Here is a 22,334-nt window from a genome sequence, read left to right on the forward strand (position 1 = left end):
TTTTCAGTTGATTCCTGGTTATGGTATAAGGGTCTTATTTCATTATTCTGCAAATGAAAAGCAGTTTTCCCAGCACTGTTTGTTAAAGAAGCTGTCTATTCTCCATTGTATATTTTTAGCACCTTTATCAAAGACCAGTTAACTACATATACATGGGTTTATTTCTGGACTCTCTATTCTGTTTCATTCATCTATGTCTGTTTTTATACCAGTACCATACTCTTAATTATTGCAGCTTTTTAATGCATTTTAAAGTCAGGAAGTGTGATTCCTTCAGCTTTGTTCTTCTTTGTCAAGATTGATTTGACTATTTGTGGCCTTTTCTGATTCCATATAAATTTTACTGATTTTTCTATTTCTGTAAAAAATGTCATTGGGATTTTAATAGGGATTTCATTGACTTTGTACATCACTTTGGGTAGTATTCACATTTTTTAACAATATTAAATCTTCTAATCCATGAACACAGAAAGTTTTTCCATTTGTTTGTGGCTTCTTTAATTTCTTTTATCAATGTTTTATAGTTTTCAGTGTATGAGCTTTTCACCTCCTTGGTTACATTTATTTTTATATATTTTATTCTTTTTGATGTGATTGTAAAAGGAATTATTTTCTTAATTTCTTTTTCAGATAGTTTATTGTTTACAATTTCTAAACCGACTTTTATGTTTTGAGTTTTATTCTGTAACTTTGCTGATTTGTTTACTAGTTCTAACAGTTTTTTATGGAGTGTTCAGAGTTGTCTGTATTTAAGATGATGTAACTTGCAAACAAAGACAATTTTACTTCTTCCTTTCTTATTTAGATGCCTTTCACGAGGACTTCTAGTACTGTGTTGAATAGAAATAGTGAGAGTGAGCATCTTTGCCTTGTTCATAAACTTAAAGGAAAAGCTTTTAGTTTCACCATTAAATATGATTTTTTTTTTTTTTAGACAACAGACATTTATTATCTCATAGTTTCCCTAGGTCAGGAGTACAAAAACAGCTTAGCTAGTTACTATGTTTAGGGTTTCACGATGTTGCTATCATGGTGTTGATTGGGCTGCATTACAATCTGGGGTTTCAACTGAGGAAGAATCCATTTCCAAGCTGACTCAAATTGCTATCAGAATTTATTTTTGTGGCTGTGGTACTAGGGGCTTCAGGTTCTTGCTGGCTGTTGGCTGGAGGCTTCCCTGATATTCTAGAGCTCACAATTCCTAGAGGTGATCCATTATTTATTGAGACCTCTTGCAGTTTCTTGCCACATGAGCTTTCCCAGTGTGGCCATTTGCTTCATTAAGCCAGAAAGGAGAGCCACTAGAGTTAGTCTGGTAGCAAGATGAAGTCTTACGTGACATAACAAAGAATAACGTAACATAACATAACACAACGAGTGAAATCCCATCATATTTGTCATATTCTATTAGTTATAAATAAGTCACAGGTCCTGTCCACACTCCGGGGGAGGGTATTTTACAAGGACTGAACAGCAAGGAGTGGGTACCATGGGGGCTTCTCCAGTGTCTGTCTGTCACAAGACAGTTCCCAGAAACAATAGCACTGTACTTCCTCTATAATCCATTGGCTAGAGCTGAGCCATACATTGTTGGAAAATGTAGTCGTTCTTTCTGCATGGTTATGTGTCTGTTACAGATGCTTTTATTGTAGAGGAAGGGGAGACTAAATATTGAAAGACAACTAGCAGACTGCCTTTCAATCAGAGATCTTCCAAGCAGAAATTTTGTTTAACAATTAGGTGAGATGAACACAACAGCCTCTGGCAATCTCAGAGGTGGTCAAAAGATGTCCTATGATTATAGCTACTAAATTTATTACTATATTTAGTATTATTAATAGAATAGAAACTAAATTTCCTTAAAAAAGAGAAGGGTTTGAATAGAAAATTATGTTCATTTCATTTTTACACTAAAATGTCTTAGGTAACTCAATTATATCTTATAGTTAATACTTTTATTCTTATAAACATGACCAATCTGATAATCCCATATTTTAAAAAATATCACTTACCTACATATCTCTCTGCAAATTTCATAGCATTTTCTCACGTTTTATTCTCAATTCATTCCTCTGAAGTGTCCATTGTTCTCATTTACTAGGTGAGGTGAAGCAATCAGCCCAAAGTTAAGTAACTGGTAGTGGCATAACCAAAGCTGGGTCCCAGGTCATGCAACTCTACACAGATTCTACTAAAGTATACTGTCGAGAAATTGATTTCATTGAAGAACAAAAATATGAATATATTAAGCATTTGGACAAATATTTGATGTTGGTCACACTCCAGAAATGAGGCAATATCCAGATAATTGATGACTTTCCATTTTGTCTCTCTCTGTTTGCTGTGCTTAATGTAGTCCCAACCAAAAAAAAAAAAAAAACTGTTGCCCCCCTAGGATAGATAGGTATAAATAAAAAATAATTATATTACCACCCCAAATCCTTTAACCCAGTTTACATTTGTTTCCTTCTGCTGTAAGTACAAAGCTATTACAAGTTTTAGAACTCTAGAGCGTCTCTGCTAGCCTTAGCAGATTGTTGTAGGGCTCTACCCTGATCAACAATAGAATCTAAATTCATAATTTATATATAATAAAGTCTAAATGTGGGCTTTTCATACATGTGCTTTATCACTTTGGAGGAATATCCTTCTGTTCTTCGTTTGTTGATGGTTTTTATCATGGAAGAGTGCTGAATTCTGTCCATTTCCTTTCAGAATCTGTTGAGATGATTATTTGGTTCTATCTTTTATTGTGTCAATGTGTTGTATCACATTTATTGATCTGCATATGTTGGACCATCCTTGCATCCCAGGGATAAACTTTGCTTGTTTGTGGTATATAATCATTTTAATGTGCTGCTGGATTCAATATGCTAGTATGTTGTTGAGGAGTTTTGCATGTATATTCAATAAGGATATTAAGGATATTAGCTCCTCTATATATATTCAGATAGATAGATAGATAGATAGAGATATAGTTTGTCTCTCTTGATAGATAGACATATCTATCTATCTATCTATCGAGAGAATTATTGCCTGGCTTTGGTATCAGGGTAACACTGACTTTGTGAAGGTGTTTAGAAATGTTCCCTCCTCTTAAATTTTTGAGACAGTTTGAGAAGAATTGGTATTAATTATTTAAATATTTGATTTAATTCATCAGTGAAGCCATCTGGTCTTGGGATTTTCTTTGTTGAGAGGTTTATTTCTTATTCAGTCTCCATACTAGTTATAAGTCTGTTTGGACTTTCTTCATGATTTAGTCTTGGTAAGTTGTCTGTTTCTAGGGATTTATCTATTTTCTCTAGATATTCTAGTTTGTTGGCATATAATTGTTTGTAACCATTTGTCTTGATCTCTTTTATTTCTTTGACATCAGTTCTAATGTTTCTTCTTTTATTTTTGCATTTATTATTTGAAAATAGATGGTGAAGATGTTGAAGAGACTTTACTTCATGCAGTATATATATATATAAACATGATTCATTCAGGCATTCACTCATACAAAGTCAATCACCTTTCCAATATTCATTTACAGTTTCTTCAAAAACTGAAATGTAATACAGTCATAATATACAATGTAGTCCATCTTGCTTTACAATGAGTAACCATCTTATTTTAGTGCCTCAACACAATGAACTGAAAGTTCTTTTATTTTCAAGAGGGATTTTGAAAAAGTATAATATTCATAGAAATTCTGTTTCTTCCTTTAGCCTGAGTTACTATGTTGCACAGTAAAAAAAAAAAAAAAAAAAAAAATGGACAGAGTGCTGTTATGACAAGAAGGAGGTGAAGGCAGTAGTGGGAGCAGTGGTGGGTGGTCCTGGTGGTAGTGATTATGGATTTATTTAGATATTTCTCTGGAAAGTACAACAGAAGACAAAGTACCACTCTTCGTGCTTCAGCCACACTCCTCTTTTCATTCTGCCAGCTACACAGACATCATGTTTCCAGAAAGCAATCAGAGAACTTTTAGAGTAATAGTCAATGGAAGCTCCATGTTCCCCTTGACTTCTCTCTCGGATCAGGGATTAGTTTAGGATGTTCTTTCTATTAATTTTTTTTTCTGCTAGACACATTGTTTCACTGAATTAGATAAATCTCAATATGGAGGAATCTTTATATATGACCTCAGTCAAAACCCTTATTCCAAAATCAAAATAAGATTACAGTCACGTAAAAAATTAGAAAGAGTGTCACTTGTATATCTTTGACTCTTTTTTCAAGTAAGTTGCACTCATTGACAAGTGAGACTTTGAGAAAGCAATTGAGTATAGTTGTTCCAGAAAAAGTGGGCATTCACCTAGTCTGCCAATGTCATTGAATCAACCCTAGGGAATAGTATCACAGAGAGTCTGAATATGAGTGAAAATAGATTTTCCAGCTTTGGATATCTTGATTCTTACTGACTCATTTATGCAGAGCTTGCTAATGAAGCATGAAGCTTTGGAAAACGACTTTGCTGTCCATGAGACCCGAGTTCAAAATGTGTGTGCACAAGGAGAAGACATCCTAAATAAGGTGAGCTAGTTCAGGAATTCCAGCTCAAACTTCCATTCTCCAAAAGGGACTGGCCTAAATATAGAAATGCTAAGATTATATGCAGAAAGCAGTGATAAGATCATATGCAGAACTTTAACAATCTCTTCTAAACTGCCTTTTGTTGTGTCGTGGTTAGCAAATAATTATCTACTCAATTGCTGTAATTTTTTTTTCAAATTCTTATACATACATATTTCAGTTTTCCTTAAATCTTTTGTTGACATTTTGTTGTCCCATGCAGAACATGGTGTTTATAAAAGTCTTATCACTATCTTTGGCCATAGAATATTATAATAATTTGAAGAAATTGCTTTCTAAGCCTCGAGGAAAACAACACTGAGACCTCTTTTAAATTTGAGAATCGTTTCTTTGTTTAAATGTAGTTTTTAATAAATCTTCATTGATCTAACTGCTACAAAAAGACCATTAAACAGAGGTGACTCCCTACCTCCTAGAAACTTACACTAACTAAGAAGGTCACACTTACACAGACAAACATGAGAAGATCATCCAAATGTTGGAAATGGAAATGACCTTCTTGGACATGAATGAATAATAAAATAATTACACTAGACCAGAGAACTGTGGTTATATATTTGAAATGAGAGAGATGAGTGCTTTCTATTGGTACTAAAGGATTCACATTCCTAGCCCTGCACATTCATAAATATATTTGTCTCTCCCCTTCTCACAGGTGTTGCAGGACGAAAGTCAGAACAAAGAGATTTCTTCCAAGATGGAGGCTTTGAATGAAAAGACCCCTTCTCTGGCCAAGGCAATAGCTGCTTGGAAGTTGCAATTGAAAAATGATTATGACTTTCAGGAATTCAACTGGAAGGCTGATGTGGTAGAGGCTTGGATAGGTATGATGTGTCAGGTCCAGAGTCGTTGGGTTTGAGAATTCCTAATAAATCCCATGTGCAGAACGGTCTCTGGGACTTTTACCGTATGAAAGGAGGTGTTTCCATCACTACTCACTCCTATCCTTTCTGGACAGAATTACACTCACATTTGTGCACACACATACACACACACACACAAATTGAGAAAGAGATAGATATGATGATGCAGTAATTATGTACCATAATCCGGAGAACACGTTTTTGGGGAAAGGGAGATTTTGTGTGTGATATTCAGAAAGGGAAAGCCATAGCAAAATGTTCTAAGAAATAATCTAAAATGTTTGTTTGATTTACTTACAATTCATATCTAATCTATGATTTTTCTCTCTCTCTTGTTTTTCTGTGAAGTACTCAAAAGCTCTCATGACCCTAGCTCTGTTTCATTAAGTTTTATCCTGCCTAAGTAGAAAAACGATCCATTGGTCCCACTTCTCACATATTCCAATGAATCATCAACTTTGAGAGTCAAGAAGCTTTCTTTTTTTTTTTTTTTTTTTTTTTTTTTTTTTTTTTTTTTTTTTTTTTTTTTTTTTGAGATGGAGTCTTGCTCTGCCGCCCAGGCTGGAGTGCAGTGGCCGGCTCTCAGCTCACTGCAAGCTCCGCCTCCCGGGTTCACGCCATTCTCCTGTCTCAGCCTCCCGAGTAGCTGGGACTACAGGCGCCCGCCTCGTCGCCCGGCTAGTTTTTTGTATTTTTTAGTAGAGACGGGGTTTCACCGTATTAGCCAGGATGGTCTCGATCTCCTGACCTCGTGATCCACCCGTCTCGGCCTCCCAAAGTGCTGGGATTACAGGCTTGAGCCACCGCGCCCGGCCAAGAAGCTTTCTTGTTGTGTATTGTAAATATTCCTTTTCTGCTTACAAGGACTCAAACAAGACCAAATGTCTTTCTCTTATTAATTATTTTTGCCTTTTAGCTGATAAGGAAACAAGCCTAAAGACCAATGGTAATGGTGCAGACCTTGGTGACTTCCTCACTCTCCTGGCAAAACAGGTGAGACTGATAGATGTTAGGTAAGCCTAAGACCTGTTTCACACAGAAGCTCATCATCCATGATTATTTGTGAATTGTGGGATTTTATTGTCTGTAGCCTCTGTAAGATTTTCCCTTCTTAATATTTATAATTTCCTAATTATTATTTTTTCCCCTCTCTCTCATGAATCATGCTACTGGGTTTTCATCATTTTTGTTTTTTAGAGAACCAACATTCAGCTTTTTAATTTTTCTCTGGGTTTGTGTGTGTGTGTGTGTGTGTGTGTATTCTATTCCATTAAAAGCTTTTCATATTATTATCTTTTTTTACTTTATTTGGAATTACTTTAATGTTTTCTTTTAATTTCTTGAGATGTAAAATTAGATTATCAAAATTTTAGCCTTTCATCTTTTCTAACATATCAATTTTAAATATATGTTTTTCCCAAAGCAAAGTTTTAGTCACATTCTGCAAATTTTGTTATTTATTTAATCATTCAGTTAATTTTTTTGAAGTTTCTTATTTGGTTTATTCTATTATCTATTTATTATTTGGTAGTGTATTATTTAATTTCAAATATTTGGGACTTTTCTCTTTATATTTTTGACATTTATATCTAGTTTGATTCCACTGTATTTTAAAAATATATTCTATATTTTTCAGAAACTTGATTTATATCTAGTAACAGTCTATTTTGTTGTATATTGTACGTACGTTTGAAAGGAATGTGTATTTTGCAGTGGTTTATATTACCAACCAGATTTTCATTTTTATTCATGTTGTTTAAATACTTTATTATTTTTATAAATTTTGAGGATAGGCTAAAAGTTGTGTTGACATTTTGAAATGTGAAATCATCTTGACGAACTGATACTTTTAATTATAAAATCTTCCTCTTTATCTTGAATTACATTTCTTGATTTAAAGTCTACTTTTTCAGGTACCAGTATACTGCACCAACTTTTTTTTTTTTTTTTTTTTTTAGTGTCTGCAGAAATATTTATTTCCACATTTTAGGGCTTTTTAAAACATTTTTGTCTCCATATTTTGTATGTGTCTTTTGTAAATATTATATAGTTGGCTATTGCTTTACCTAATTTGATAATTTTATGGAAAAAGTGAGTCTGTTTACATTTAAAGTATTATAATTAACTCATGAACTTTGGTTTAAAGCTTTAACTAAACACCCTCTGCCATCCAACCCCCTACTTTTTAGTCAGGGATTGAAATGATCCAGGACACAGTTTCGGTCTCTTTGAAGACTCACTTTTTTTTTTCACTTTGCCCCTGTAGCCTTTCAGGCATTTCAGTGGAAGCCCTTTAACCAGGGCTGCTCCTGCCTGATGGGTCCTGAAGTAAGCCCTGTTTCACTACTGAAAATTCTAGTTAGGATTTTACAATTTTAGCTACCATTTCTGCTTGGCTTCTAGACTTGTGTCCTATACAGTTTTGGCATCTAAAATGCTTTGAGGGGAAAAGACAACAGAATGTTGACTACTTTTCTGCAGTTTCCTTATTATAGTCCCTCAAATTCTGGATGTCACAGCTCCTCATTATGCCAAGTTATGTCTCTTTAACGCCATGAGATTTTCAAATGCTCTGAGCAATGCTTAGCACTCCTCACCCTCTAATACTTCAATGTATAAGAACTTGTCCAGCTTATACTTTAAAAGGAAATGTAGAGAGACTTATTTTAACTTCAGTGATGTTCCCTTCTGTCTGGAATTTTAGTCCCTTGAGTTGTAGTTACCTATGTTTCATTCTGATTCATTTCAAGCAACTGATTTTTGTACCTTTATCTAGCCATTAATAAAGTTGCCCAATTAGACAAATACAAGCCACTGTATCAAAACTGAAAGGGAAACTTCCCGAATTTTGTGTGATTTTGATATGAATGTTTCTGCAAAAAATGTATTTGTATAATTGGCACATCTAGGAGGTCTTTTGTTAGTGTACTTCCAAGGTCCCTACTAGTGCACTGCTACTAATTAGAACAAAGAATATAATAAGTAATATAAGAAAGTTTCGGAAAGGTGTGTGCTGTAGGAAAGATTGTTTTCATTGTGAAAATTTAGAATGTCATATCATACTCCAGTATTTCCTTGTATTAATGTATCAGTCCATTCTCATGCTGCTGATGAAGAGGTACCCAAGACTGGGTAATTTATAAAGAATAGAGGTTTAATTGACTCACAGTTCAGAATGGCTGGAGAGGCCTCAGGAAAATTACAATCATGGCAGAAGGGGAAACAAACACTTCCTTCTTCACATGGTGGTAGGAAGGAGCAATGCCAACCCAAAGGTGGAAAAGCACATTATAAAACCATCAGATCTCTTGAGAACTCACTCTCTACCATAAGAAAAGCATGCGGGTAACTGCCCTCATGATTAAGTTATCTTCCACTGAGTTCCTCCCATGACATGTGGGGACTATGGGAACTACAATTCAAGATGAGATTTAGGTGGGGACACAGCCAAACCGTATCATTCCACCCCGGCCCCTCCCAAATCTCATGTCATCACATTTAAAAACACAATTAGACCATTCCAACAGTCTACCAAAGTCTTAACTCATTCCAGAATTAACTCAAAAGTATAAGTCCAAAGTCTCATCTGAAATAAGGTAAGTCCCTCTGTCCATGAGTCTGTAAAATCAAAAACAAGTTAGTTACTTCCTAAAAACAATGAGAGTACAGGCTTTGAGTAAATACACTAATTCCAAATGGGATAAATTGGCCATAACAAAGGGCTACAGGCCTCATACAAGTCTGAAATCCAGTAGGACAGTCATTAAACCTTAAAGTTCCAAAATGATCTCTTTTGATTCCATGTCCCACATCCAGGGCACACTGATGCAAAGGGTGGGCTCCCATGGCCTTGGGCAGCTCCACGCCTGTGGCTTTGCAGGGTACAGCCTCCCTCATAGGTACTTTCATGGGCTGGCATTGAGTGTGTACAGCTTTTCCAGGTCCATGTTGCAAGCTGTTGGTGGATCTACCATTTTGGAGTCCGGAAGACACTAGGCAGTACCCCAGTGAGGACTCTGTGTGGGGTGAGGGACCTCCAATCCCACTTTTCCCTTTTGTGCTGCCCTAGCAGAGGTTCTTCATGAGAACCCTGCCCCTGCAGCAGACTTCTGCCTGGACATGTAAGTGTTTCCATACATCCTCTGAAATCTACAAAGCTCCAAAACCTCAATTCTTGACTTCTGTGTACATGGAGGCTCAATGCCACATGGAAGCTGCCAAGGCTTGGGGCTTGCACCCTCTGAAGCCATGGTCTGAGTTGTACCTTGGCACCTTTTAGCTACGGCTAGAACAGCTGAATGCAGAGCACCAAATAACTAGGCTGCACAAATCAGGGAGCCCTGGGCCTGGCCCGGGAAATGATTTTTCCCTACTTAGCCTTCCAGCCTGTGATGGGAGGGGTTACCATGAAGGTCTCTGACGTGCCCTGAAGACATTCCTCCCCCCCCCCCCCCCCCCCCCCCCCCGCCACCCTTTGTCTTGATGATTAACATTCAGTTACTTGTTACCTATGCAAATCTCTGCAGCTGGCTCGAATTTCTCCCCAGTAAATGGGCTTTGCTTTTCTATTGCATCATCAGGCTGCAAAATTTCCAAACTTTTAGGTTCTGCTTCCTCTTGCATGCTTTGCTCTTAGAAATTTCTTCTGCCAGATATGCTAAATAATCTCTCTCAAGTTCAAAGTTCCACAGATCTCTAGGGCAGGGATCAAATGCTTCCAGTCTCTTTGCTAAAGCCTAGCAGGAAAGGCCTTTTTTCCAGTTCCCAACAAGTTCCTCATCTCCATCTGAGACCACCACAGCCTGAACTTCATCGTTCATATCACTATCAGCAATTTGGTCAAAGCCATTCAACAAGTCTCCAGGAAGTCCCAAATTTTCCCGCATCTTCCTATCTTCTGAGCCCTCCACATATCTAGGAAGTTCCAAACCTTCACACGTTTCTGTCTTTCTCTGAGCCGGCCAAACTCTTCCAACCTCTACCTGTTACCCAGTTCCAAAGTCACTTCCACATGTTCAGGTATCTTTACAGTAGCACCCCACTCTCTGCTGTACCAATGTACTGCATTAGTCTGTTCTCACACTGCTAATAAAGATATACCCAAGACTGGGTAATTTATAAAGAATAGAGGTTTAACTGACACATTTTATCATGGCTGGGGAGGCCTCAGGAAACTTATAATCATGACAGAGGGGGAAACAAACACATCCTTCTTCATAAGGCAGCGGAAAGAAGTGTTGAGCAAAAGGGGAAAAAAACCCTTATAAAACCATCAGATCATGTGAGAACTCACTCACTATCACAAGAACAGCATGAGAGTAACTGCCCGCATGATTCAATTACCTCCCACTGGCTCCCCCCCACGACATGTCGGGACTATGGGAACTACAATTCAAGATGAGATTTGGGTGGGGAAACAGTCAAACCAAACCATATCAATTAATTTTATATCTAGCATAAAATCTAACTGTAAAATATACATAAACTGGAGCTTTCAGCCCCAAATGTTTGCTTACATCTCTAAGTTATATTTCCTTTTTCTTAATCATCATCTTAATTCTTGCCTAACCTTATCTATGATTAAAATCTGGTGGAACCCAGATGTGAATGATCCTTACACCATTTTCCTGTTCATGGCCTCTCTCCTGATGTTTCTCAGGACACTCTGGATGCCAGTTTGCAGAGTTTCCAGCAAGAGAGACTTCCCGAGATCACTGACCTGAAGGACCAATTGATTGCTGCTCAACACAGCCAGTCTAAAGCCATTGAAGAGCGTTATGCCGCCCTGCTGAAGCGCTGGGAGCAGTTGCTGGAAGCCTCGGCAGTCCACAGACAGAAATTGCTGGAGAAACAGCTGCCTCTAGAGAAGGTTTAAAAAAATTATGAAGCATGATCAGTTCTCTGTTACCTGTATATTAGCTATGAAATTCAGAAATAGACATTGGAAACTCTGTTTGGATAATACATAAACCTTTTATTGCATTGAAAGATGTCAGGAAGACATTCTTACTGAGCAAAAAGTAGATTGAAAAGAAGCTTTAAAAAAATTTTTTTAGCATGACTGATTAGTTGCATCACTAACTTGAGATGGAAGCCAAGCAAATATAGTGGAAGAGGTAGATGGAACAAGAGGATGGGAGGGCTTTGTATAAGGTAGAATTAAAACTGTCAGGCAAAAGTCAAGTTTGTCCCTGTGCTTTTCCTAACCCAAATAAAAGGAGCACTGGACAAGTTGTCATAAAACATGTTCTCACCTTATATCAAGCTTTCCTAGGTTGAAGACCTTGTAAGAGTCACTTAATATCCCTAAACCTTGATATCCCCGTTTAGAAAATAGAGTAGTATCACCATTCTATTCTGCCTTTCTGTTATTACTATTAAAAAAGATAATGAATCAAAAGTGCAGTATAGACCCCTAAGTTCCATATAAATATGTAATCAAAATGTTCCTTCAAATGTTGGCTGCTAAGGCATTGGATATTGATCATAAAAATATCAATACTAGAAGGAGGCCAGGCATGGTGGCTCACACCTATAATCCCAGAACTTTGAGAGGCTGAGGAGAGCAGATCACGAGGTCAGGAGATTGAGATCATCCTGGCTAACACCATGAAACCCCGTCTCTACTAAAAATACAAAAAATTAGCCAGGCATGGTGGCAGGTGCCTGTAGTCCCAGCTACTCAGGAGGCTGAGGTAGGAGAATAGTGTGAACCCAGGAGATGGAGCTTGCAGTGAGCCCAGATTGCGGCCACTATACTCCAGCCTGGGCGACAGAGCAAGACTCCATCTGAAAAAATAAATAAATGAAAGGAAATCAGAATGGTCAGTGGAATTACTGAGCACTCCTAGACCCTAAGAATCATTATACTTGGTAGTGAATTAAGTCAAGGAGTTAAGAAATTTAGGAAATAACACAAGAGTAAAAGTCAAGTTAGATTCTTAGTTAATTTCTACACTTTTGAAAAACGCAGGCCTACATCAAATAAATCATCAAATAAATCTTAGGTGAAAAATTAAATCAATTAAGTGGGCAATTTTACACATATATGTGCATTCTGCATAGGAAGCTCCTTCACATTTTTAATCTTTTTAAAAAAATTTTTTCAAACTACAAGGAGTTTTATTTTCTGATTACAAAGTATTTATAAAGTATTCACTCAATCTATAATATTATGAAAATGATATGAAATACTTTATAGGTTTCTGTGTCCTTTCCGTGTAGAGGTCATGTTAATTTTCTCTGTATTGATCTATTTTGGCATATAGATTGCTGAAATGAGTACAGGATCAGATGTAATGGTTTAATAACTTTGAAATCCTCCCTCCATTTGGGCCAGTTTTCTTCTTTTTAATTCTTGTATTTGGGAAGGAAAAATTTATTTTCATGTTTGCTCAAGACAAACCTCTTTAGCAGTACAATCTGCTGACCCAAAATCTGTGATGTATTTGAAGTATAAAAGTATTTTTGATCACTTGCTGTTTGAAAAAAACATGCTTTTTCTGTCATTCAGTAATACAGAAAATTCGGAGCTATTCAGAGCATTTGGATAATGCCAGACAGTAATACAATGATGCATATATTTGTGCTAAGGATTCAGGTTAGAGGGTAGAAAATGAGTTCAAGCAGTGGTTTGAAAAGTTTCGGGCATGAAATGAGGCCTGAACAAGGTTTAAAAGGAAGGTAGGAGAATGACCTAGGCTTGTCAAAGAGAAGTCAGCTCAGTGTGGTCTATAGAAGCTTGTAGGATAAAAAGATAAAGTAGATAAAGGAGATAACAGATTTTCTTGATTTGTTTATTCAATCATTATTTCATCCATTCATTCAATGCCTTTTTTTTTTTTTTTTTTCTTTTCATGTTTACTTCCTGCCAGGCAGAACTGGAGCATAGACTTTAGAATAAGAAATCATATAATTGGAAACTACCTTTGCTACTTTTGGAATTTTACAACTGAAATAATTTCAGAAATCATTCGACCTCCCTCATTTGCAAATGATGGAAGATTTAAACAGTTTCACACAATGAGAAAACGCCAGAACCAAGGCTCGTTCTGCTAACTCACAGGTTCAACCATCAAAGTACACAGTCCCTATTGGTTTTAGCTCTGCCCTTTTAGATTGCTGGCCCTGCAGATATTTAAAGACAGGCATTATTTTTATCCTCAATCTTCTCTTCTGCTGAGAGGCTTTATCAGGAAAGATGGTAGTGTCTTTTTTTTTGCTCTCTGCAGGCTGAGGACCTGTTCATGGAATTTGCACATAAGGCTTCAGCTTTCAACAACTGGTGTGAAAAGGCAGAAGAAAACTTGTCAGAGCCTGTGCACTGTGTCTCCCTGAATGAAATTCGGCAGCTGCAGAAAGACCATGAGGACTTCTTAGCCTCCTTGGCTGGGGCTCAAGCAGACTTTAAATGTTTGCTGGAGATAGACCAGCAGATTAAGGCCTTAGGTGTGCCTTCTAGCCCTTATACCTGGTTAACAGTGGAGGTGCTGGAAAGGACCTGGAAACATCTATCTGACATCATTGAGGTAACCTGGAACACGCCAGAAACTTCCTTTGGCTACAGTGAACATAACCACTTTATTATCCAAGTAGAGACTTTTGAGATAGAAGGAGTACTATTAATAATTATACTGGGACAGCAAGCATGAAACATGACAGTCTAAGAAAAACTGGAAAATATGTTTACAGTAGGTATACCCCATGCCCCATAATTTGGTTTCCTGCTTCTGAGTGTTGAACAATGATTCTGAGAAGCAAACAGATGCCCCGAGACATGGTTCTAATGATGAGCTATGAAAAGTTCATGAGGCTTGTACATGTATTCAGAGTTGACATATCCCCCTCATTCAAGGCATTTTCTTTTTTAGATACACCTCCAAAAGTGCCTTGCTACATATGTATTTTTAACTTTTGTCTGTGTATAATAATGTTCATTACTAAAACTATGAAACATAAAATATATAATAGAAAACTAACCATAATGTCACCATTTTTAGATAGTAACTGTTGTTTCTAAGTGTAGCAAGCCCTTAAGGCTGCTTTTGTGTTCATTTAAATTAAATTTCCCCAAAAAAATTACAAAGAGGGGAGGTTTGCCTTTATTACTAGCATACTTATTACAGGACTTGGCCTTAGAGGAGCCTGCAAGTACTTTTGGGAAATACATGAGCTATCTTTACATTTTAGAGGTAACAGGTGGACTGCATAAAATATGAGCACACAGGCACATATCTCTGGAAGACATGTTAGATTTGAGAGAGGAAAGATATGCACCTGAGCCTACAAACCAATTCTCTTATGGCAAATAAAGGCCTTCAGTGTCAGTCACGTTGTCTGTGATTTGGGGTTTTAGGAACGGGAGCAGGAGCTGCAAAAGGAAGAGGCAAGACAGGTCAAGAACTTTGAGATGTGTCAGGAGTTTGAACAGAATGCCAGTGCCTTCCTTCAATGGATCCTAGAAACCAGGTGTGCTGTGCTACATCCCAAACCATGACCCTTACACCACCTCCATTTGCCTTAGGGATGAAATATGTGTTTGAAGGGAAGAGGAGAGACTCTGACAGCATGTATTCTGCCCTAAAATCACCATATCTTGCCTATGCTTTATATTTGGAGTTGACTGTTTTCTGAATCAATCCTTGGTAAAACAAGAAATGACAATTTCATCCTTCTGCTTATTTTGTACACTTCTGTATTCTCTCCTTGATACTCTCACCTTTCTTTCTGTTGCCTGTAATTTCAGTCCAAAATAATAACAATTTCTTATGTTTGCATGCCACACTGCACTTTACAGAGTACTTCCATATCCATTACCTCACCTAACTGTCAGAGCAACCTTGAAAAGCGTACAGAGCAGATCTTATTAGCTCTGTTTCCAAGTGTGGAAAGTTCAAGTAGATAAATTTACTTGCTCAAGGTCACATATGTATTTACTGGCACAACCAGAAGCAGAACCTTCTATGAATACCTCCTATGAAGCCATGCTGTTGTGTACCTACTAAAGTTCTAATGAGAATCAAGTGAGATAATTTATGTTAATTGTGCTTATTAGTAGCAAACTGTTCTGCACCTGAAGATAACGTACGTCACATCTTCTGGGGTAAATGATCTAGGAAAAGGAGACTTAGAAGATGTAATATGTTAGAATACATGGTCAAAATTGGTAGATGGTATGCAGTAGGTGGGTCAAAACTGTGGTCTTCTGAGAGTTAATGTGGTGGTTTAGACAATTCATGATATGCACTTTTCTACATACTCACTGACAACGACGAATGAACAAAAAGAAATCCTATACCATGTCTAAACCATCTGACAGAAGGCAGAGAAGACACAGAACACCCTTCTCTTACTCTTTTCTGGGTGACTTCATCACATCCTAGCTGTGTGTGTCCAATACCAAGCATATTCCTTGACATTGGTGCTCATTGTCCTGAAGCAAAGAGCTTTATGGGAGACTGTTCTTCTCAGAGTGGGAGAGGCCTTGGGAACCAGTGGGTGGACAGGTTCATGTTTTGTGGCAACAAAAGATTTAAAATGTTTCATAAATCTGAGGAAATGAGATAGTTAAAGTAATCCATTTTAACATATCATCTCCTTTTTCTCTCATGTGATTCCTGTTCCGGACCTCCATGTCCAGGGCTTACTTTCTGGATGGGTCAGTATTTTATGTTATCATCATGTTTGTTTTATTATATTATTCTGGAAGAATTCATTAAAAAGGACTTAGTGCTGAGGCATCTTCATTCCATTGTAATCTGGTAGTATGGAAATAAATATGTGGAGTGAGAAGGGAAAACTCATTATATTTCATTCTACCCTTATACTTCACTAGATGGAATCTTGCCTACATTGCTTAAGTGCATATTTAAGAAGAATAATTAAGAGGGGTACATGAAAGCCTTCTCCTAGTCAGAGAACAACTAGGGAACGTCTTCCCTTCTCATCAGTCTGGCAAGGTTGTGAAAATTTGGCTCTGTGAAACTTTGCTTCATGGAAGCCACATAACCTTGGAGAAGTTGAAACAGAGGAGCTTTGAGTTGGTATGCATGTATGAAATATTGACCTGTGATATGATACATATTGTTTTCCTTTGGTTCTTAACTAGATCATTGCTCAAGGAAACAGGAACTCTGGAATCCCAGCTGGAAGCAAATAAAGTAAGTATTGTTTTTCGTTAGCTGAAGATATTGTCAAAATTATAAAGAGTGTAAAAATAATCACTTAAGGGCAGCCCAGGAGATACTTTTAGGTATGTATCACCTGAAGTCCATTTTAACCATAGGCCACCACATCATGAATATAAACCTCAGTCTACTTAAATCTCTGAATTTCAATTTCTGCATCCACACAATAGAGTTAGTACCCATTGTAGACTCACTGTTTGCCCTGAAGAAATAATTTCATGGGAGACTCTGATCTGCCCAGAGTGGGAGAGGCTTTGGGAACAGTAACTGGGTGGGTTCATGTTTTGTGGCTACAAAGGATTTAGAACATAATGATGAAGTGAAGGAGCAAATGTAAAAGTGCCTAACACTGGCAAATTTCTGATATTATATGATGTAGTAAGATGATACAATTGAATCTAATCATCTCTTGACAATTGAGCGAAGTAATGGGTTAGAGCAGTATTTCTCAATTTTTTTTTTTACTATCATTCTTGCAGCAGAAAAAAAAACTAATTATATTTAATTATTTTTCTAACAAAAAAATGAAATACTAAAGAATACGATGTCAGGTAGTTTTGACCGTCATCTCACCTGAGTTAAAGTGAGTTTGTCGAGATATGATTGATAAAGAATTGCACCTTTAATGTGGACAGTTTGATGAGTTTAGACAATTGGATGAGTTTGTGCAAAATTATACCATCATGTATGTGACCCTTTGTAATCTGGTTTCTGCTTAATTGTTTTCCCTTTCACTTCCTGTTACCATCTTCCTACTTTATGCATTAGGTATTAGGAAAATATGTTTTTTCAAGTTCCTTTGCACACACACTTGCCTTTCCCTGAAACACTTAGGCTTTCCTTTGGTCACTTGATGAGTTCCTTCTTTTTTTTATCAAAAAGACAAGGAATAATGGATGCTGGTGAAGATGTAGAGAAAGTGGAAATAGTACAGCCACTACGGAAAACAGTATGGAAATTCCTCAAAAAATTAAAAAGAGAAAGACCATATGATTCAACAATACCATTATTGGGTATATATCTAAAAGAAGGGAAATTAATATATCAAAGAAATATCTGCACTCCCATGTTTATGACAGGAGATAACAGGGAGACTATTCACAATAGCCAAGATATGGAATCAACCTAACTGCCCATCAATGGATTAACTGATAAAGAAAACATGATATACACAATGGAATATTATTTGTCCATTAAAAAATGAAATTCTGATATTTTCAGTAACATGGAAGGAAATGAATGTCATTATATTAAGTGAAATAAGCCAAGCACAGTGAGACAAATATTGCATGTTCTCACTCATAAGTGGGAGCTAAATAAAATGGATCTCATGAAGAGGGTATATTGGAGGTTACTAGAGGATAGGAATGGTAGGGGGACATAGAGGAATGAAGAGAGGTTGATTATTGGGTATAAATATACAGTTTGATAGAAGAAATAAGACTAGTAATTGACAGATCAGTAGGGTGACCATAGTTTACAATAATATCTTGTATATTTTAAAATAGCTAGAAGAAAATAATTTGAATGTTTCTAGCATAAAGAAAAGACAAATGTTTAAGGTAATAGACATCCAACATATACTGATTTGAGCTTTACAAATTATATGAACGTATTAAATTGTCATGTATACTCTGAAATATGTACATCTATTATATATAATTCAAACTTAAAAAAAGATGTCAGGCAAATTTGACCTTTGAAGAGCTATAAGCTTTGTCATATCCCAGATTGTTTTCACTGCACTCCACAATCATCAGAACCAATTCACACTTGCACTCTGTGGGGAGCAATATTCCCTCATTGAGAAAGCATGGGCAAGATCCAGAAATTTGGCATATAACATGTCTGCATGGCAGGAGCAGCCCACGAACATCATTCCAAGTTGATGAAGGCAGCCCAGGAGTGAACACTGTGGAGCTTAAGTGAGTCTGAGAGCTCAGCCACAATCAGTGTTACAGATAAGTTCCAGTGCAGATCCCTGTGAGCCAGTGATAATGTATGGACTCTGGAAATTTTATTTTTCTTTATTGGCTCTCTTGATAGATGACAGATGATTGACAGATAAAGAGAGAGAGAGAGATGATAGAGTATATAGATACAGATGTATGTGTGTATATGTATAACTACTAACTCTTAGATTTATATATTACAGAATACCAGAATGACAAGTTTTATTCACTTAAACTTCCCATTATTTTATAAATGAGGGCTACAGAAGTGAAGTGGTTTTCCTGAGTAGTTCATTTTTTCACAGACAACAAGAAGATCCCTGAAAATAAAATCAGCCAGTTATCTCCTCTTTCACCTTTAGGTTTTGAGCTGGTAACCTGGACGACTGACTGTCTCTCTTCTCTGTCATTTTTCCAGAGAAAACAGAAGGAGATCCAGGCAATGAAGCGTCAACTAACCAAGATTGAGGACTTGGGGGACAACATGGAAGATGCTCTGATCCTTGATATCAAATACAGCACCATTGGATTGGCCCAGCAGTGGGACCAGCTGTACCAGTTTGGGTTGCGGATGCAACACAACCTGGAGCAACAGATCCAGGCCAAGTATTGAGGGAATGTGCCAGAGCAGGGAGGGGTGCAGGTGGTGTTAGGTGTTAGGACCTTAACTAAGGGCTAGAGTTTGGTGCACCAGATAAAAGAGTTGCTTCAGAGAACCAACGTTCTGGGTCTTTACTGCCCCACGGAATGACTATTTCTCTTTATACTGAAATCCATCATGAAATAAAAGACAGTGCTCTCTATCCACCTGAGCCTACTCATCACCCATTTGGACAACAACTGACTTTTATACCCAATTTCTCAGAGCTCTTTCACCATCTCTTAGGAAAGAGATCACCTAAGATCTCTTAGGAAACCATTCCCTTTCATAGAATTTTATCTAAAATGTAATGTCTAAAATAACAGAAACATTTAAAGCATGGCCAAATAGAGCAGAAGGGCAGAAACTCATTATTTTCTAGATAAATTTGTCATATCAAAGCAGCTACAGGTCTCAATAGCATTTTGGCAACATTTTTATCTAGATAAGGATTGGCAAACTTTTTCTGTAAATGGCCTGATAATAAATAATTTAGACTCTGTGAGGCTCATGTATTTTCTGCTGTAACTCCTTGACTCTGCTGTTACAGTGAAAAAAGCATCTATGATAAGTGAATGACCATGGCCATGTTCCAATAAAGCTTTGTATATGGACATTGAAATTTAAATTTTATGTAATTTTCATGTTTCAAAAAATTTTATTCTTTTGATTATCTTCAACCATACGACAATATAAAAACTACTCTTGGCTCCTGGACTGTACAAAAACAGGTGGCAGCCCAGATTTCACCCATGGACTATAGTTTGCCAACTCTTGAACTAGATGACTCAAATAGCAAATTGTCCATTAAAATTTCTCTCTCTTCCATGTGGCTTTTGTTCTTCTGCCCTGTGTTCCTGTGTTTTATATACAGAGTAAATACATGTTGTTTTTTTTTTTTCTCTTTCAGGGACACCAAAGGTGTGAGTGAAGAGACTCTGAAGGAGTTTAGCACAATCTATAAGTGAGTATAATTTCATAGTTAACTGCTTCTTTGTTTTTCAGACTATTTAGAATGAGTCTACAAATAATGTTTCTCTCACTCTATGAGGCTTGGTGGAATCTTAAATGAAGATCTAAATATGCTCATTTTCTCCAGTCATGGCTTTCTGTGAGATTTTCAGACTTCAAAAAATATGTTTCTTCATTCTCAATGTTTTATGCTTTTCTTTCTATCCATTAGGTTAAAAAAAATGTACAGGACACAGACAAGCTTTCTATTCAGTCCTCTGATAGCTTTATGACAGATTAATAAAGCTTCAGCTGACACAATAAGACATATTCCTTTCTATTCTCACTTGGTTTTTCTATTGAGCTTGGTAAAAAAAATTTTTCTCTTTTTATTCTTTAGACACTTTGATGAGAATTTGACAGGGCGCTTGACTCACAAAGAGTTCCGGTCCTGCCTGAGAGGGCTCAATTACTATTTGCCCATGGTGGAGGAGGATGAACATGAACCCAAGTTTGAGAAGTTCCTGGATGCTGTGGATCCAGGGAGGTAGGAACAAGACTAGGGGTCAGACCACAGCAGGGATGGGGGTTTGGAGGGAGAAGCACAGAGAGTAAAATGATCCATAAAACATGAAATTAACTCATCTGAAAATCAGAAGAAATAGGCAACCATAAATGAATTAGGCAGCTCTTGGTGCCCTTTCAAGATTAGTTCAGCAGTAAACTGTGCTAACTTTAACTCAAGAACTAGCTTTACAATTTCTCCAATTCATGATTTAGATTCAATCTATGAATTTCAGCTGCTTATAAGGATGAGACTAGAGAGAAGAATCCCTTCATGTATGTGAGATTTTAAGGAGACATAGATGATTCAGAGACCAACACATGGAGTTGGGGTTGTTATGTGCTTATGGGAGTGTGTTAGATCATCAAGAGATCAGGTTACTGTTAGGACTAATTCTTGCTAATACTAAAAACCAAAGAAGACCAGAAATTATTTGAGGTACCTGAGGGCTGGTGCTGATGGAAAATTTCAAAATTCACCGAGAATCAGGCTGAATGACCCATGTTGAAACAGAGTCTGGAGCTTAGTAAAAAGTGTATATTTGGCTGTAAAAGGGTGATGAAGGGGAGCCAAAATGGAGAGCATAACCCATCTCATCCCAGAAAGCTTAGCTGGAAGAGGCACTTGGAGAATCTGGCTTTCCTCTGTTTCCACAACACTGAGTAGGATATAAAAGGGGCCTTCCTTCTCTACCTTGAGAAGGCTCAGCTCCTGATCCATTTCTCCCACAGGAAGGGCTACGTCTCACTGGAGGACTATACGGCTTTCCTGATTGACAAGGAGTCAGAAAACATCAAGTCCAGTGATGAAATAGAGAATGCCTTCCAAGCCCTGGCGGAGGGCAAGTCATATATTACCAAAGAAGACATGAAGCAGGTCCGATTCTGGTTGCTTCCACTATTACGCTGTCATCCTAATTTGAATTTTGGTCATCTCAGACCCGGTGGCCTACTTTGAAAAAACCCACCCACTTTTATTTTTTTTTTTTTCAGACCTCCCCTTGCACAAGATGTCATTTGCTTTGGTCACCACTTCATTTTGTCTTGACCCAACTCAAAAACATACTGTGGTTCTCTATTGAATGTGAGAGTCCATTCAAAATCTGTAACTCGGTTTTCAAGGATATTTCTCTTTTTTTCTCATTAATTCAAAGAGCATTTATTGAATGCTTACTATGTTCCAGGCACAAGGAGAGCAAAGTTTAGTAAGACACAGTCCCTAGACTCAGGTGTGGTGGGGAAGACAGAACTTTACAAGTTAAAAACACAGTGACAGAAGCAAACACATCTGTCATGGGAACAAAGATGTGGGGGATTTCATTACAACCAGAAGTAATCTCTCTTCTCTCTGATTCCAAGAGCTTTCTTCATTCTTCTCCTTAAAATACTTGCATCAGGGAAGGTATCATCTATGATTAACACAGGGTGAGTGTTGAAGGACATGCAGGAACTCATCAAGTGACCAAAGGAAAGCTTAAGTGTTTCAGGCAAAGGCAAGTGTGTGTGCAAAGGAACTTGAAAAAACATATTTTCCTAATACCTAAAGTAGGAAGACGGTAACAGGAAGTGAAAGGGAAAACAAATTAAGCAGAAACCA

General features: G+C 37.2%; 1 protein-coding gene across 1 annotated transcript in view; it reads left to right on the forward strand.

The window, feature by feature from the left end:
• The window catches only part of SPTA1 (spectrin alpha, erythrocytic 1), a 77,056-nt gene that overhangs the window by 53,852 nt on the left and 870 nt on the right, over positions 1–22,334 (forward strand). The window contains 12 exon segments of the mRNA XM_010356736.2: positions 4,423–4,521; positions 5,237–5,405; positions 6,361–6,437; positions 11,104–11,313; positions 13,676–13,972; positions 14,800–14,912; positions 16,084–16,101; positions 16,552–16,603; positions 19,001–19,188; positions 20,133–20,186; positions 20,574–20,720; positions 21,470–21,614. Of these exon segments, the coding sequence (XP_010355038.2) occupies positions 4,423–4,521; positions 5,237–5,405; positions 6,361–6,437; positions 11,104–11,313; positions 13,676–13,972; positions 14,800–14,912; positions 16,084–16,101; positions 16,552–16,603; positions 19,001–19,188; positions 20,133–20,186; positions 20,574–20,720; positions 21,470–21,614 (1,569 nt within the window).

The sequence above is a fragment of the Rhinopithecus roxellana genome, chromosome 8, assembly GCF_007565055.1.
Source record: "Rhinopithecus roxellana isolate Shanxi Qingling chromosome 8, ASM756505v1, whole genome shotgun sequence".
In the NCBI taxonomy this organism is placed as follows: Eukaryota; Metazoa; Chordata; class Mammalia; order Primates; family Cercopithecidae; genus Rhinopithecus; species Rhinopithecus roxellana.